The sequence below is a fragment of the Scatophagus argus genome, chromosome 18 (genome assembly GCF_020382885.2).
Source record: "Scatophagus argus isolate fScaArg1 chromosome 18, fScaArg1.pri, whole genome shotgun sequence".
In the NCBI taxonomy this organism is placed as follows: Eukaryota; Metazoa; Chordata; class Actinopteri; family Scatophagidae; genus Scatophagus; species Scatophagus argus.
The window spans coordinates 5,534,624-5,552,563 of NC_058510.1; the positions used below are offsets into that span (position 1 = coordinate 5,534,624).

The window sequence follows — 17,940 nt, forward strand, 5'->3', positions numbered from 1 at the left end:
GAAACACAAAGGATGAAGTCATTTTATCTCCCTAATGATGCGTCCTGCCTACAGGTGGAAATATGCACTAAAGCTCTTTGGGTTCCAAAGGTAGCTATCAGCAAATTTGGGATTCCTTCCATCAAATGACTTTAAATTTGTGTATCTATTATCTATCTTATCTTATCTATTGCTTCTTTCTCTATATTGAGGCTGCCACATAGTTATTTACGTAGAATAAATGTTTTTGTCTGCTAATACTCAGAAAGAAAAAAGTATTCTTAATATATAAGAATCAAAGGGTTAGCGCCTGTACGTTGCAGCCACACGGTAAAACTGAATTTTGTGTGGTAACAACCTGGCAGTGATTCAGTTCCTCTTCAACACGAGTTCCTCACTTAAATTTGTCATTTTATAGAGTGCTGCTGACAGAGCACAACTGACAGATCAAAGTGGCCTGAGCGGCCCCTTGGAGTAAACAAGTCAAGAAGCTCAGAGTTTTGCTGAATAAAGGAAGAGAGTGAAGTCTTGTGTGTGTGTGTGTGTGTTTGGGGGGGGACATTTGTTTGAAAGCCAACACGCAATGTGCACTCAGACCCTGCGGTTTGTCAGCGTTTCTCCCAGGTGAGCTCACACTGGGCCAGTCCAGCACAGCCGCCCCCACCTCTCCCTGTCCTGGCCTGAAAGAAATATTGTCCTCAACTCTCGGGTTTGACTCACAAAATATTTTGCTGGTAGTCAAAACAAAATTAGCGCTGGTTTGTTGTTTCTACTTAGCTCATCCGTGCCCCCTGTGTTCATCATTTCTGAGGAGAGGGAATATGTTTAGCTGCCACAGTCGAGTTAAGGGGATTAGGGTGAGGGAGATGAGAGTAGTTAAAAGCCTGAAAGATGCCGTTGGTGGTAATGCATTCATTTTGAACAGCATAAGCTGTGCTCAAGCCCGATGAGCATCTGTTCTGCTGGACTGTCACTGAGCAGTTTGACTCCTTTCCAGGTCTTTTTAAACTGATAAACTTACATGTGGGGATCAGTTAAGCATTTTTTTTCCATTAGCATTCAGTTACATTCAGTTCACAGTTCTGCTTAAAGATTAACAAATATTAAAGGCTGAAATACTGTTCCATGTTTCCTGACTTAATAATAATAACAATAAAACTATATGTTAATAAGATTTGTTAATGTGGGTTTAGCAGTCAACCTGGACAATAACGCCCCCTTGTGTTTAATATGTGTGTTACAGACTTAAAGAAAATAACTGTCCATGGCCACCAATCAGTAACCAGCTGAGGCACGTCAGGTAATATTACTGTACTAAAATATACTCCACTATAGTACAGTATGTAGTATACTCAACTGAACTGTCTGGGTTCTGACAACAAGCTGAGAAAAGACCTTAAAGGTATGCCAAATAACAGCTATATTTACTATTGTTATTATTATTATTTGACCAAATGTGTATAACAAACAACAAAAATGAGAAAAGAACTTTTGTTTTTAGTAGAATATAATTTTATATTACATCGTAATATTGATGAACAGTCTCAATTACCCTGAGTTATGCTATCTTCATCTTCCATTATTGTTGTTAGCAAATAAATGACTTTTTATAGACATGATGATAATAAATACATTGACAAGTTTATGAAAACAGTAATAAGTAAAAGGTAAATAAATATTGCACTCAGTTGCTTAGCTAGCAGTTTGTATCATGAATGAAAAGGTAAATGTCCCCTCAGAATGTAACAAAACAACTTGACAGCAGCATCTCTGTACAGTCTCTGTTTTTCTTTTTTCCATCAAATTCGCACATAGTTTCAGATTCTTTTTCTGTAACCAGCCTTAGAAAAAGGCTTTTTAAAAAAACTTATCAAGGCTGTAAAAATCTCCTTATTCGCCTTGTGGCGTCTGCTCCATTTCCAGGACCGTCCACCTCATCCGCCTCTCGCCACGTCCCTCTGGGATGCAGGAGGACGTAGTACAGCACGAGATACACCAGTCCCAACACTGTAAACCCGAGGATTAAAACACTGATTACCACTAAAGCCGTGGCTGTCATCAACTCTGGCTTCAAACATGCCAGCAGGGCAGGGGCTGAAAAGTTTAAAAGAGAATAGAAAAAGTAGTAGATGATCATGGCTGATCTGGTGTTCTGTCCTTTGACATTGAAAAAGGTGAACATGAGGATGACTCCGATGACTGCTCGGTACAGAAACTCAAGCCCTTTGGACCTGCAGAAGTTGGTCTGAAGCAAGTGCGTCCAGGTCATCCCCACCAGCCAGAGGAAGGTCAGGGCTATTGTGCTGTAGACGCTCAGCATGAGGAGGAGGGTGTAGCTGAGGATGTGGCTGGTGATTGTACAAAGTTTGTAGAGGAGGTAGATTACTGTGGGGAGGCCAGAGGGCATCTCCCTGACATCAGGGATGGATCTGCGTAGGCAACGGCGATAGTCCACCAGGGCCCAGGCAGTGCTAAGGAAGGTGAGCACCATAGATAAAACTGAAAGAAATGGACAGGTGGTATAAATAATTAGACTGTAACTTCACGATTATGCAGAAAATGTGACTTTTTGCCTCTGCTTACTCTCCAGTACTGAGCACTCTCCATGGCCCAGCACGATGTGTAGTTGTAGAAGCAGCTGGGGGACACTCTCCAAGAAACACTCAAACAGTTTGAGCATGCTCAGATCAGCAGCCATGCAAAACAGATTGTGGTGAATATTTCTCCTCTCTTCCACTGTATAGGAATCTTGGGTTGTCCAAAGCAATTTGTGTCCTTGTTTCAGCAGGTGATAGTACCTAGCAACACACCGAAACACAATGAAAACAAAGTCAGACGAGTTGTTGGCGCATGCACATGTGTTTGTTACTCTTTCATCTTTGGCTGCTGCACAGTCAATGATGCATTTTTCTCGCAATACACTACAGCTTAAATGTGGTTATTCCAGTTTGCACATTCCATAACAGCACACCACTGTGCATGTTAAGCATACTGCACATTTTGAATAACAACATACAGGTACTCCTTATTGCAGGGTACGTGAGCAGCTCCTGTTATTTTCCAGATATAATAACTATGGTTGATAAGTCAAAGCAGTCTTATGACACTCAACACCAACCATCATCATTCATTACGTACCTGGCGAAGATGCCCATGCCAAGTAAGTGCAAGACAGCAAGTCCAACTTTGGACATGCCTGAAACTGGTGTCTTCCCTTCAGGATTTATTAGAACGTTTTTCATGTCGTCCCTGTACCAGACATAGCTGAAGATCTGCGTCACCACCAGCCCAGCCAGATTGAACAGCACAGACAGCCCAGCCCACAAAAAATGTTTCTCAAAAATATACCTAATGGTCCGTTTAATGTCTGTCCCAGTGTCCACCACATACAACAGCAGTCCGACAATGGTCAAAAACCATCGCACTTTGCGGTACTGAATGTCTGACTGATGCATTTTGTGGAAAACTTCAGCCAAAGGTTTTACTCTCTGATGACAACAGAAATGTCTCTCCTTTTGAAGGTCCTGAAGAAAAACTGAGAACAGTTTTGTGTTGGTCCCCTGCAGTTCAGATGCCATTCTGGTCAATCTGTAAAAGCATTACAATGTGATCAAATAAATTAATGTGACAATTGTGAAAAAGACAATTGTATTTTTAACATGCTTAAACATTTTGTTCAAAGTATGTGCAGTGAAAAGCAAAATGCTTAAGACAACTTAAGATAACTGCAGTTAGCTGCTGTGTCTCGTGCTCTTTGAAAACCTATCATAAGCACTTTATTAGGAGGAGTTCTGACAAACTGTATACTCAATCATGTGATTTAAAACTGATCAATGACGTTATCAGCAGGAATCACTGATAATGAAAAGTGCTTTGCCCATTCTGAACTGTTGCATAACGTAGTACAGTTTGCTTAGATTTGGAGACGTATTTACTGAATGACAGAATAATGTGTGAAGTCTATTTACAACCTTAAGAACCAATATAATTTCAAACTGTTTGATGGTGATAAAATTCAACAGAGGAGGCAAATCTGATATAAATTCAAGATAGCACCGAATCAAAATGACATGACAGCCATAGTCGTCTTAATTAATTACATTTTCAGTGTCTTATACCCACAGTACCCACAGTTTTTAGTCTAGGTCATTGTATAAAGCACACACACATACGTACACACAAAAGAAGAAAGAAAGAAAGAAATTGTTGAACTTACCAGTATATTTTGTCCATGGCAGACAGCTGTCTACAGTTACAGAAGCAAATACTTATGCATGTGCGAGTTCTCTTTCTCTTTCCTTGAAACTTATGACAGGCTCCACCTCAGCAGCCCTCTGAGCTAATATGGTCAAACCAGGAAAACGTGATTGCGTAATGGACCTTGTGCCTGTGTGCGCTCATGTGTGTGACTGGTCATACTTTCAGTCGCATGAGACGGATCATAATTTCAAACATGATACTTTTTTGTGTGTGGTTTAATCATCAGTGGCCAAGTGTAGAAATGCTGAGGTATCCCCCAGAACATATTGCTTTTGTGTGTGCACACAAAGTCAGGTGAATCCGCTGATTGCTGTGAAGGACATCACAGCCCACACAGTGGTTTTCCTGTAAAGTAAGTACTTACAGTAAGCGTGGGAATGTTTTCATCTGAGAATGGGAACCCTGTAATGCACTTAATATTTTTTAAAACTATAACGACGTAAATAATAAGCAATAAAAAGCAGCATTTGTCAATTCAATAATCTCAGAGGTTTTATCTATTATTTTATTTACTTTATTAAGCAAATTACTGGTCACAAGCTGCTTCTCCAACCTCTGGGCCACAGTTGCCTCTACCAGTACCTTATGATACCCAGTGCTAGCAAATGTTACTAAACTTTATCCTGATACTGCTGTGTAAGTGACATTAAGTCAACACATCAACGCTTCTCTTTTTGTTCTACTGTGTTTTATCCTACGTTTAGCACTTAGCATTCAGCTATAACTATCACCAAAGTAACATAGTCTTGCTTCAAGTCTGTAAATTTTAATATGTGCGCACAGTATTTAAATAAAGGCAGTACGTAATGCAAGTTCAAATACATCTGAAAGTAATGAGATCACTGAGTTTCAGCATCAGCTTAATCATTATTCAAGTTCTGTGATATTCAGTTTTAAGAAAAAAGCCTGCTTATTTTGATTATTGCATGTTTTGGATAATGTTGGTAGTCCAGGCAGATAAAACTTTCCCCTTTTTGATCGGCAAAACTGAGCTTGAGGTCCACACTGAACCCTTGGTCCTCTCGCTCTGAGTGGTGTATGTATCTTGAAGTATTAGCCTGGCTTGTGGCGTCTTCAGTTAGTTTGAAGTGTTCTGATTTCAGCAATGTGGAAACATTTACACTGTTATCTGTAAGGTAAACACAAAGGATATAAAACATGGGATTTTTGTGCCGGTCCGTTTCTTGGAACAGGGACGTGACATCCTTAAGTCTTATCATCACCCTGAGGTCGCAGACAGCATGAGAAAAGTAGCCTACACACCTCTCTATAAAACCACAGGTTTTACACTGGCTGTTTCCTCGTTTCAGTCCACGCTAAGCAAAGGTCACCAGCTGCTGGCTGTCGCTTCATATCAGTGACAGCTATAGTACAAAAAAACTGATATGAGAATGTATTCCCAAAGTGTCAAAGCAGCCTTGTTTAATTTAGAGTGGTCACTCTACAGTATACTGGGAATGGGGCACAACCCCCAAATTTTGCTGATTCCACAGCTACAACCTTGATTTAACCAACTATTACGTCTGTCAAACTTGGACAACCTTCTCAGCTTGAAAAAGAGTGACTGTAGTTTGGGTCAGTAACTCCCTCAAAGAAATCTCATGCCTGAATTGAGACAAAGTACAGTAGGAGGCAACGGGCTGTAGTCCTTATTAGTGTCCTATTATACTCCAATCCCCTAGGTGGCGATAGAGAGCCCCAGCTGTTTCTGTCCTGTTCATAAAGAGTTTTCTTTGGTCAGACGCATGCGCACTGGGCGCAGCGTCACTCTCTCTCTCCCCATGGACCCCTCCCACTAGCACAAGAGTGACACGCCATTCAATTGCTGTGTGGCCCTTTGCTTGTAGGAAGCAGGAGGGAGCTTTGAGCGTCCTCGCACAGAAGGATCATTTCTGATAGAAACCGACCAGATCTGCGCTGCTTCAGGCAAAAAGTTTAGCCGAATCACGTCGACATGGGGATCCGGAAAAAGTCCAACAAGAACCCGCCGATGCTGAGCCATGAGTTTGTCATCCAGAACCATGCAGATATTGTTTCCTGTGTTGCTATGGTTTTCCTTCTCGGGCTGATGTTTGAGGTAAGTCCCCTCCACATGTTGAATGGGTTTTCGTTGTGGGTCGTGCGGGGATGCTCGCCCCGGTGCAGTGGACCGGCCACTGGCAGGCGAGATGCCGAATACTCCCCATCTGTTCTCGTGGAAACTGACATGGCTGTCTGATCTGTTCTTCACACTACTTCCTCTCGTGATCGAAAGTTTTCTCTTCGTGATGGCCTCCCCGCGTTTGCTTTTTATTTCTCAAGCGCAGCTCATTCTGGTAGCCTGTCATTAAGTTTTCACAAAATCCAATTTTGTCTTTATGAAACCGACGTGGGAACTAGTTTCCATCTGGCTGCGTCTCATGTTGGAATCGATATTTCAAATCACTCGTCCACGGGCCCGCGGTTTGTTCATAAAAACACAAAGTTTCTCATGTGCAACGTCGTTTATGGAAATATATCGTCATGTTGCAGATTTGGAGCCGGGCATCGATCTCGGTGCTTGCAAGATTGTGCAACGCTCTCGGCATGGTTAGTTTATGCGTAGATGTGTTACGTGGCAATCATACATCGACTGAGAGGGCTGTCATCTCACTAACACCACTTGAACCTAAAGCGAAAGTTGTCTTTGGAGCTAAATGGCGTCTGAAACGTACGTTGAAGCCGCGGGCTGACAAACCGGACTCCGTTCATACAGCATGACCGCTCCGTGCTGCTCTACTTTCACACACATTTATGTTTTATTTCAACCTTGTTTCATCCTCAGCGAAAAGCGGCGCCATTGGTGTCATGTGGAGCTAGTTTCAGCTGCTTCCTGTTCCTGTCTTACAAAATAAAACACACGTAATAGCAGTTGTTGCAATGTTTTTTTTGTGTATCTTAATGGAAACGTAAACAATTTCGAAATGTTGGCTATTTATGGCAATTTAAACGACTTTAGCCGAACTTAACGTTTCTTTGTGTATTTAATTTCATTTTGTTGGTACTTTTGTTATGAAGGAGGAATAACCAACTTCCCATTTTAACCTTATTGTTCTGCTGACTTCATGCAGCTCCATTCGCTGCTCCTCCACTGCATTTAAATGGTTTTTATCATATTTAATTCCCCATCACACGACAGTCATGTTACCCCTAATACAGACATACATGCCAGACAATTTATATTTATTAATTATTCTAGCAAGAGACACCAAATGAAGGAGTTGGTAGAACGTAATATCACATCTTCTCTCTTGTTTCCTTAATAAACATTAATATTGCATAATTCCTTATGATCTTATGTTTGTGTAACCAATGACTTCAACACCAGTGTGATACTTCAGTGTTCTTGCAGATATGCACTGTCTTGCAGGGAATCCTTGATATTTAAGTGCAGCACTCTAAATTTTTGTGTGTATAAACTTTAAAGTAAACCTTTGAACCTGATTTTATAGTTTTTAATTATATATTTGGTCAGATCCTTCTTTAGATGACACATGTACACACGTGTGCAGGCTCTTATCCCTAATATCCTTTTCATATCCACAGATCACCTCAAAGTTTGCAGTGCTTTTCATAACCGTCCAGTACAATGTCACCATATCAACAAATGGTAAGTTAAGGATTGAACTGGCACTGTAAGACCCATCATACTTACAGATGCTGGCGTGTGAATGTGTTCAAATGAATATAGCAAGTTCTGGCTTTAACATGCAGTGTGTTCTCAGAGCTGTCTGGCTGGAAGCCTCTCATTTGGATTCTGGAGCGGTACTTGCATGGCCTTACACAAACCCATTTGAGAGCTCTTTTTTCCCCCCCTTTGGAGCTAAATTTAGTCCGCCTGATTTATAAAGTTCTCTTGTGGCAAGGTTGTGTCGGGTGAATTTGGGCTAAGGTGTAATATAGGCCTCTCAATTCAAGTTCTGCTCATTTCAAGGTTAACAATTCCTCTGCCAACTTCAGATACTTTTGAAGGAATGTTTGACCTCAGAGCTTTTGTACTCTGGCTGGAGGTTTGCAGGCTGCCAGCTCATAATTCAGTTCTTATCTGAGAGACCTTACCACTTACCAAGCCCTGTAACTTATTTACAGCATGTATCAAATTAGGCAAATGCCTTGCTGCACCTATATCTCTCTGCAGAGGAACAAATTCAATAACAGCATTGTATTTTTTTTTTCTTTTTGCTGACTTTTACAATGTTGGATTGATTTCTTTATCTGGTTAGATGATGTGGTTCTGCTCAGGCCTTCTTAAACAGTTTGTTGGGAACTGTGTGTCTCTCTGCTACAACCCATCTCATTATTTGCAGCGTTGCACATATACGAAGTTGGAAGCTGTATAGATAATATATAACTTAGGAAAGACAGAGGAGGGTTTGTGCTGAGACAGTCAGTGACTCTGATTAAAGTGGCATCATACTGCACAGTGGAGACTCACTCATCCAAACACTACAACTCATTAATTGAAGGTTATTAAACTAATGAATCGCCTTTCCGAACTGAATTTAAATGACTCTGCATGGCTATTTGAACTGGGTGCAGCTGACACTGTGGATATGAAAGAAACTTTAAATATGTAAATTTTAAATCCTGGTCCTTGTGATGACTCTGTGTTACATGTGTGTGCGCTTCATAAGGCCCAGATGAGACACCTGTGAACCACTTCCACCATGGCTTCAAGGACCTGGCCACTGTCTTCTTCTACATGCTGGTGGCCATCATCATGCATGCCATTATCCAGGAGTATGTGCTGGATGTAAGTGAGACTCACACATGAGTGTACAGACCTAAGTCTCCGCGAACCGTTCTGAGTTGTTTATTGTCGTTCATCTTTGCAGAAAATCAACAGGAAGAAGCACTTCTCCAAAACTAAGCACAGCAAGTTCAACGAGTCGGGACAACTCAGCGCCTTCTACTTGTTCTCTTTCGGCTGGGGCGCGAGCATCCTGCTTTCTGTACGTACAGGAGAAAAAGTAGTCTGCTTTAAGCCTCAATACTGTCCATAATTGTAATTTAAAATGCTTCTTTGCTCTTAGGAAAACTTCCTGTCCAATCCAGTCGCCTTGTGGGAGGGTTACCCCCACACACTGATGCCGTAAGTTGTAATGTTGTGTGTGGAGGTCATGTGATGGTGTTCTTTGTAGTTTAAATAGACAAGAAAGCCTGTCACATACATTTGGTTAATAGTTATTTTATGAGAGCTTCCAGTTGGGCTCTGATTTCTAAAAGCTTTTAATTTTGTAACGCCTGGCCTCTTTCAGATTCCAGATGAAATTCTACTTTATTTGTCAGCTGGGCTACTGGTTACACGCTCTCCCAGAACTGTATTTCCAAAAAACAAAGAAGGTAAGTGTGTGTTTGTGTGGTGTGGACCATTCATTTTGGAATACTATGACGTACTGTAGTTTGTGCTTAGACCCCGAGGGAATATCCTGTTAGACTTCCGTGGTTGTGTTGCATTGTTTCAATGAGTCATACTCCTCTTACTGTAATTCTACGTGCAGGGCCGGGCTGCTGTAAATATTTTGAGCATTTCTGGCCTCCCATCCTTTGTGTTTATTTTGTAGGAGGATATTCCCCGGCAACTTGTGTACATCTTCCTGTACCTGGTCCACATCGCAGGCGCCTACATTCTGAAGTAAGAACTGCCATTTAAGAAAGCCTAAAATTATGTGTGTGATTGTGTGTTTGTGGTGCCCCCACACCCCCGACCCCCTGCCCCGTGTTGCTCCCATCAGTTGTAATAAAAGTTGTAATAAAAGAGGATCATGTTTCGTTTTGTCTTTCAGTCTGAACCGTCTGGGTTTGGTCCTGCTTGTGCTGCACTACTTTGTCGAGCTCCTGTTCCACGTGTCCCGCCTGATCTACTTCAGCAACGAGAACAGACAAATGGGGTGAGTTTGCACGTGCTGGGTTAATGATTTCAGATTTTTATTTATTAAATGCCGTGCGTTAAGAATTACTGATGTGAGAAGTCTTGAACGCGACATCTCGGTCATCCTTTTGTCTTCCAGCTTCACCGTATGGGCCGTCTTGTTTGTCCTTGCACGGCTGCTAATCCTGTCCTTGTCTGTGCTCACTGTGGGCTTTGGCCTCGCCACAGCTGAGAATCAAGGTTTTGATTTGGCTGCGGGAAACTTTAATATTCTTTTTGTTCGGTAAGTGTGTCTGAGAAGGAAAGCGGGACTGCAATATCTTAAAGTAATATTTAGAAACTTTAGATGGAAGTAAAGTGGATTTATGCTGGTCGGAGAATCTGCAAGCGAAGGCCTTTTTAAATTCAAACATTCATCAAACCACAAATAAATCAAGCACTGCACACTTCAGACATTTGCTCATTTTCTTTATATAAATATATTCTAATTCCCACATGGCAAATAAAGTAAATTAAATTAAATATATTTTCTGCACAGCTGCAGTAGAGTTTAAATAAAAAATTAAAGCCATTATAAAGATCATCCATCAACATCAGTTTGGACACTCAACAATAAAGGAACAGGAACTCACTTCTAGACTCACCGTGTAACACAGGAAGGACTCAACTGTAGATGAGGAAGAGGGTTGTTCACCCACTTCAGCTTCAGTGAATTAGAATGAAATACAACTGCAGTACATCTTATGCCAAGCCAAGGGAGAGAATTCTTTTCAGTTGCTCTCACTAAACTATCACTCACTGAAACATATCTCAGGGTTGTAAGAAAACAGCATAACTCTGCTTTAATAGAAGTACACATTGGACTGTTCTGAATGAGTGTCTGAGTTTGGACCTGACTGTTTCCCTTCTCTATTAGGATAACTGTCCTGGCCGCCATCTGCCTCACTCAGGCCTTCATGATGTGGAAATTTATCAACTTTCAGCTGCGCCGGTGGAGAGAGCATGCCCAAGCTCAGACCTTGAAAAAGAAACAAGTTCCATCCAAGAGCAAATCGAAGAAAGACAAAAGTGAGCAACGAGCACTAAGTTCTTTTTCTGCAAAGCGCTGAACCTTTCCCCAAGCACTAAAACGCAGGAAACCTTTAACATAAGACTCATAATGTTACATGAAGTGACGTCCAAACTTGCATGCACTAAACAATTTAATTAGTGAAATGTAACTAATTTGGATGTGTCCTTTTTGTTTTTAGCCAATGGAGTAAACGGAGTGAACTCCCACGGAGCCGATTCACCAAGAGCAAGAAAGGAGAAGTCATCGTAAATACAGCCCCTCAACCCCCCATCACGGCCTTCTCAAAGGAACCCCAGCAACTCGTCCCCCCACCTCCCCCAAGAAAAAAACCAAACACTTCTTCCAGCTCAGTCACCATGATGTGCATTTTCAGCTGCCGCACAGGACTGACCACCCTGCTGGACTTCCAGGGCCAGAATGCATTTAAGCTTTACCTGCTGCCAGCCGCCCAGCACGCCTTGATTTAAGAATCATTGCTCTGCTGTGCCGTTTCGAATGGAAAAAAGAAAGCAAATTCAAAAATAAACCACGACAAAAAGACCTTATTTAAGAAGTGCCTATTGATACGGATTGTTTTTGTACAGGGTGTGGAATTTTACAATATCAGGAATGATGACTTCAGTGTTCAGTGTTTCTCCCAAGTCAGGTCATACTGTGCTTTTTTTTGTTTTTTTCTGAAATCCTGTGTGTTCCAGCTTGTGTTTTACTTTGCTTGTTTTTGTTCCCTTGTCTTGTATTTGTAACTGCTGCTCCAGCTCCTCTTCTTCACCACTGACTCCTGTCCCACTTTTGAGGGATTTTTGTAAACATTTTATGGAGGTTATGAATTTCCTTAAACATCTCCCATTTTTTTTCCATGAGTGACACCCTTGTCCGGTGATAATCTCCATCTTTAAGGCCCGACTGGGTTCACATCCCCCAGACTGTTTCGAATTCACACCACACGATGTTGTTAGATGGGCAAATGATGGAAAGCCAAGTTAAAGCTGGAAGTTTTCCATATCCACTCATGGATAGAATAGGGAAGATGGTATAAAAGCAACTTAGGAGATATCACTCTGTAATACTGTAAGGAGATTCACAGTATTATGCAGAACTCCCCTGTGACCTGATGTAGCATTAATTATTAGAGTTCAGGGCAGCTTTTAAGTCGTAACAGAACGTGTTCCTTGCAGTGTCATTATGCTTTCTGTGCAGCAGTTCTGCCTAAAATATTGTTAATAAATGAACACATTCTGTGTTTCAATTTTGAGAGGTATGAAATAACTTTATAAGAGATGGAAATCAGGCAAAACGTCCCTTTGGCAAGCATCACTGAATCACTATCTCGTATGGTTCCTCTTTATTTGACGTGTAAGTATTTGATGGATCTTACATATTACTGCCATTAAAAATGTCTGCAAGATTTGTGGTAAAAGTACGGACTGGAAAAGAAGAAAAAAAAATACATTTTGTTGTTTTGCTGTTTTTCTCCCTTACCCACTATTGACTGTGCCAAATGAGACTGACTGTTGATATATGCCTTTTACTCACATGCCATAAAATAAATCTACAAAGCTATGGAGTGCAGTCACCAAGGTAACGCTGGCTTATTGTTGAGAATAAACCCATTAACTAATTTTAGGAACATGGTAGTGAGTCATGGTTGTCTCTGGCAGTATATCATCAGCAGTTTATGTGGTTTTCTCTACTCACCCTGAGGGTTTATCTATCCTACATAAGAATAAAAAGTTTTATTGAAAGAGGAGCTCTCGGGGTTATTATTTTTGCACCACTAACAGTAGTCAATTTTAACTTGTACAGCCCCAGTATCACAAATGTGCCTCAAGGGGCTTCACAGTATGTACAGCCGATGACATCATCTATCCTTAGACCATATTAACTTTTCTCCAAGTAACAAACTAAATAGCGACACAGTGGAGGTGTGGTGTATATATGGCATGTCAGTGCAGTGGCTCCCAAACTAGGTCACAGACATTGCAAAGAAAAGTTCAATTTTAGTATTATTCAATACCCTAGAAGGTGGGCCACAGCCAGGATGTTAGAAGTAGGCCTAGTGAAGTCCCCCAGACCCACCCCTCACCACTCTCAGAAGAGAAAGGCCCAGAAAGAAAGTCTCTAAAATGTTTTAATTATGTGGGTTAATTATATTATATATGTGTTTTTAAAAAAGGACAAATTTTATATCCCAACATAAGGTGTGCATGATGTTTCAAAGCATGGAATGAAAATAAGTAAGACAAGCTTTTAGTTGTTTACTACTGTGTTGGTCTGATGTCAAATGTACACATTCAGTATACAAACACTGAAATTAGCTGACTTCAGAAAATACAGAGGACGAGCTCAGGGCTCTTATTGGTAGCTGTGGCCCTGATTCAAAGGAATCACAGTGGCACGTATGAAATTAAAAAGTCCATTGCGAGAAAAACCCAAACAAAAGGTTGGATCTGCCCATACAATTTCTGCTCTCTCCTCTCTGCACTCATGTTCGCTAAAGCGCCCTGTTGATATTTGCCTTGTCCGCCGCATGGTGGCGGTGTTGCACAAGTTTTAATCCAAAGAAAACGCCTGCTCGCTTGTGATCGATGGCTCGTAGACCACATTGTAAATCAAGGTGGCTACAGAAGTAGGACACACTCATTTTATGAGCTTTCCAAAGCCTGCCTTTACTGTTTTCCGCTTGTGTTTTAACACATTTTTGTTATTTCTTAATATAACAAATTACACCGGAAAAATCTTGCCCGTGCAGATACACATTTTTCTCATCACGGTTACTGTGACTGATAAGTGTTACAGCAAGTGTGGCATCTTAAAATTAACAAGGCTAGACTGAAATTTAACTTTAGTGTGTGGGATGAAGGGGAACACAAACTACATTCCTTTTACCAGCCTTTTTTATTTGCGGCACGGCGCTTACAACCATCCTTTTATAGGCTGACATAAATCTTTATGACCTTAAATCTACATTCATCTTGGTAAGCAGTATTCCGACAAGTGGAGGTGTACCGGTGTGCCATGTAATACACTTCTTTTTTCTTATATTAAAAAAACCTAAGTTGGGAAGGTGGAGGGGTCGTACTGTAGTTTGCCCACCTTTTTAACCACGACCCTAACATAGGCCACATTTAAACATTAGCTACTGACACGGTGGTGTTTTTAACTAATGCTAAGTGGTTGCCAGGTCTAATGTCGTCTTTTAATGCTGTTCTGTCACATAGCAAGTACCCTCTCGGCCAAACAGGTAAATCGCCGTAGTGTTGCTCACGAACCCCGGCGGTAACTGAGTTGATACTGCTGGAGCCCCGTGATGTGGTTTGGTGTGGGGGAGGATAGCAGCTACCAACCAGATAAACACTCAGCATTGGTTTGCACAGCAGGAGTAACATGGCGGCACAGTTAGCCAGCAGAAATGTTGTTTCACTACCGCGAAGGTCAGAGCTGCGCCTGAGAAACGGAATTTAACAGCGAGGACACAGCCGAAAGTATTAAACCGTAAGTAGCCACACGTGTTGGTGCTCATTGTTGAGATGGGACGTGGTGTTTTCGTCGTGAAATTCACGATACAACGCGAGGTCTTCAATCTCGGTTGTGTGTCTGTCTGGCACGGGCTCTCGCTTCGGCGTTAGCTTACTCGCAAGCGTTAGCTTTTCGGCTAAGTCCGCTGCCTGTGTCGGTAGTGTTTTTCTGCAGCAAACTCAAACAGACGGCGCAGTTAGCGAGCTTGCAAGCGAGTTATTGCAACGTTTGTCAGCCGTTTTTAATTGGTGGCGGTATGGTCACCTTTACGTTCGATGTAAAGCGCGGGCTAGCGTGCACAATACTTTGATATGTCATTGTTTTTTTGTGCTGAGTGAGCGGGTGACCGTGCATACAACACCGGACTAAGTTCGCCAGTAGCACACAGCAGGAACGTCGTTAGCATGCTAGCTGTTTAGCTGCGGGCTAGTGTGGTTGGGTGAACGTTGTCAGAATATACGAGAGAGTCAGGACAGTTGTTTGAGCGGGCAGTTAACGTTAACCTCGCTGTGCTATTAACCATGCCTCCGTAGTACTTGCTGCGATAGGTAAGTAGGAAAAATCTCTATTTGTTCAAGGTGCAGGGGGCATTCTCATGTATTTATTTATTTTTTTGCTGAACTAATGTTTCTCTTGTGTTTGGCTGGCGTTACTATGCCTTGTCGAGGTGCTCCATTAATATGCTAGTTACCAGCCAAGCTAGAACGTGAGCACTTTTGTCGCTTAAATCGGTAGCTTCAAACGTTTGACAGTTGTATGTTGAAAGTTGTCCGTGGACTGAGCTACACACTAGAAACCCGGGCTACGGCTCTTCGCTCGAGGTCGGAAGAGGGAAAAGTCTTGACAAAAACACTTGAAACTACATTTAAAATAATTACGTGGCAAGACAGTAACGAGTGATTCACTTTATCGCGGAGAGGTAACAAAAGGCATGACTCTGAATACAGAAGATGCTTTCTGAAAACGTGAAGCACGCATGCGGTGTGTGGTGATGTCGCTTGCGTGTTGCTCTGTTGTGCCTGTGTTGATAGTACACTGCACTCCTTTTAAGGGCTCTCTTGCTTGACTGATTCGGGACTACACACTCAGACAGCTTGTGCCATTTCAGTGGTTGTCAATGGCCCTGACAGTAATGCTGGAGGAACGCATCCTGTGGAACCAGTTGAGCAGTTTCTGTTGCATCACGCTGCCCACCTGATGGTGCACACTACTCGGGTCACAAGATTTAGCATGACATGTTGTCCACCTGCGGTTGCAGCTTCAGGGGGTTCGTGCAGATGTGTTGTGATGGATTTCAGTCAGATCTACCATTAGGCATACGCAAAGTAAGTTCCCACGAAGGTGAAAAGAAACAGCGTTTGCATGAGGCGAAAATGGCTGGAGCATATGTGCATTGATGAGTTTAAAGACCAGGATGCATGCGTGGTGTCTAACGACTCAAAAATGTCTCTTGCCAGCCTGAGTAACGTTATATCTCCGAGGCATATGGCCTACATTTATTGACTTTTTAACTTGAACCGAAACAGTCATCCCTACAAGTATTTATTTTTGTGGATAATCAGTTTTGCCCTTGAAAGACAATACAAGTAAAGAAGTAAAATGTCCTAAACTGACTGGATTTTAATTTTGAGCATGTGTGGGGATGCATGTGATGTCTGCATGTGCAAAAAAAAAATGGAGCCTTGTATAGATGGATTTAAACTAAATGACTGCTCCTGTTGTTTCATTTTTTGCTCGGCTCACCTTAATCAGTAACAGTCATGTTGTTTTGACTGTACACTGCAGAAGAATGAATGTCGGGATGAGGACGGTCCAGAAATTTATGCAAGCTTGTATTGCAAGTATGTGGATGTTTACACAAGGATAACTGATGAGAGGTTTTCTCACACTGCCTTGGCACAGTGCGCATAATGGGTCTCACCTAGAGTAGTTCTCTGCCTGAACACGTTGTAAACTACAGCTATAGCAACAGGTGTGTGTGACAGTAATGCTCAGCTTGTCACATGATTTGGAAACAATCTCTACATTCACCCCTTGGTTTCTTGCCTGCTGGTAGTCCCCTCTCAGCCTGGGCTTCACCCAGTCCTGTTATTTCTTTCACACAAACCCATCTTTCTACGTTGCTATTCAGATCATTTTGGTTGCCTCTCCCATGTTCACTGTGTGCCCATAATTCCATACAACAAACCAGTATTTTCCTCACAATCTCACAGACCTCCTGTAATCACTGACTTTTGCCCCGTGATAGGTTTCTTTGTTGAGTCACCTGAGTGATACAGTAATCGTTGACCCTTGTTTTGTAGCATACGCTGCCAGTTCTTGGGCAGTTGTCTGTCACTGTTCGCCTAAAGCTGCCTTCACATGATAAGAAGTTTAAACCTCAGTGACCGTGAGGCACAGCGTGGAGCACAATGCAGGCAGTTGCTGAGGCAAAGCACAGTACAGGTATATACCATCATCATTTCACTGTTTCTTATTTTATTCTTCTGTAAGAACAAAGGTGAGAGAGGAGACATTTGTGGTGAGTTTCATGCCTCACTACAAGTGAATCCCACTCTTGCAGCGAGCGTTGTCCTCCTGCCAGGCTGCTTCATCAGCATCATTATGCAATTAATTAGCGGGTTGGATTAGTTGTTGGAGATAACTGCAATTTTTTTCACTGTCTTGGGTGATGTTGGCTGAGCATTTTTACTAGTGTTAGCCAACATTCATCCCATCACTGACGGTGTCTGAAATTCCTTATGAAAATGATATTTAGGATGTCATAACAGTGTTTCAGTTAAGGGTTTTGGTATGTCTGAAACCTGAGCATAGTACATGAATTGCATACTACAGGGAAATAGGTGTACACACCTGTGGTAATGACAATAACTTCATAATGGACAGGTAATGCTGGCGTTTCTTCCTGTTTGGATAAGGCAGCCTAGAGGCTTTTCTTTTCCTGTTCAAAGGTTGTACATTGCAATAATAACAGAAATAAGACTTTGTCCTAGCACAACTTGAGAAAAGATGGCTGTACCTGGATTTCAAATCACTGGGGTTTCCACAGCACAGTCCTGTGCGTTTCACTGTAGAAGCATCCAGTTGTAGCCGATACACCAGACCGGCAAAACTGGAAACCTACCCCTTGCGCAACTCCATTCTACACAAATTCTTGTGTTAGTCATCATCATGTCAGTTTGCTGCTCCCTCTTGACCTAAAGAGGCATCAGCTAATTTGAGG

The 17,940-nt window shown here is 41.9% G+C and overlaps 3 protein-coding genes across 8 annotated transcripts in view; 2 read left to right on the top strand and 1 right to left on the bottom strand.

The window, feature by feature from the left end:
• Window positions 1-1,473: 1,473 nt before the first annotated feature.
• Window positions 1,474-4,325, bottom strand: xkr9 (XK, Kell blood group complex subunit-related family, member 9). Its single transcript, XM_046372070.1, has 4 exons — window positions 4,196-4,325; window positions 3,118-3,567; window positions 2,563-2,777; window positions 1,474-2,478 (listed from the first exon to the last, which is right to left on the bottom strand). The coding sequence occupies exons 2-4, from the start codon at window positions 3,555-3,557 to the stop codon at window positions 1,850-1,852; spliced, it is 1,284 nt and encodes a 427-aa protein (XP_046228026.1). The 5' UTR covers window positions 3,558-3,567; window positions 4,196-4,325; the 3' UTR covers window positions 1,474-1,849.
• Window positions 4,326-6,010: 1,685 nt separating this feature from the next.
• tram1 (translocation associated membrane protein 1) lies at window positions 6,011-12,770 on the top strand. The gene is made up of 11 exons (XM_046371688.1): window positions 6,011-6,316; window positions 7,804-7,867; window positions 8,892-9,010; window positions 9,093-9,209; window positions 9,291-9,349; window positions 9,516-9,600; window positions 9,822-9,892; window positions 10,044-10,148; window positions 10,269-10,412; window positions 11,046-11,197; window positions 11,380-12,770. Exons 1-11 carry the CDS (start codon window positions 6,194-6,196, stop codon window positions 11,448-11,450), a joined length of 1,110 nt encoding a protein of 369 aa, XP_046227644.1. The 5' UTR covers window positions 6,011-6,193; the 3' UTR covers window positions 11,451-12,770.
• A 1,538-nt stretch (window positions 12,771-14,308) lies between these two features.
• Window positions 14,309-17,940, top strand: part of ncoa2 (nuclear receptor coactivator 2) — a 53,128-nt gene continuing 49,496 nt past the window's right edge. For 4 of the 6 annotated variants that reach the window (XM_046370757.1, XM_046370765.1, XM_046370760.1 and 1 more), the window contains exon 1: window positions 14,470-14,693. The gene's annotated coding sequence lies outside the window, so the exon portion shown is untranslated. Of the gene's footprint in view, window positions 14,443-14,469; window positions 14,694-14,718; window positions 15,266-17,940 lie in introns of those variants that run through there. The other 2 variants (XM_046370762.1, XM_046370759.1) reach the window with 2 other exon arrangements.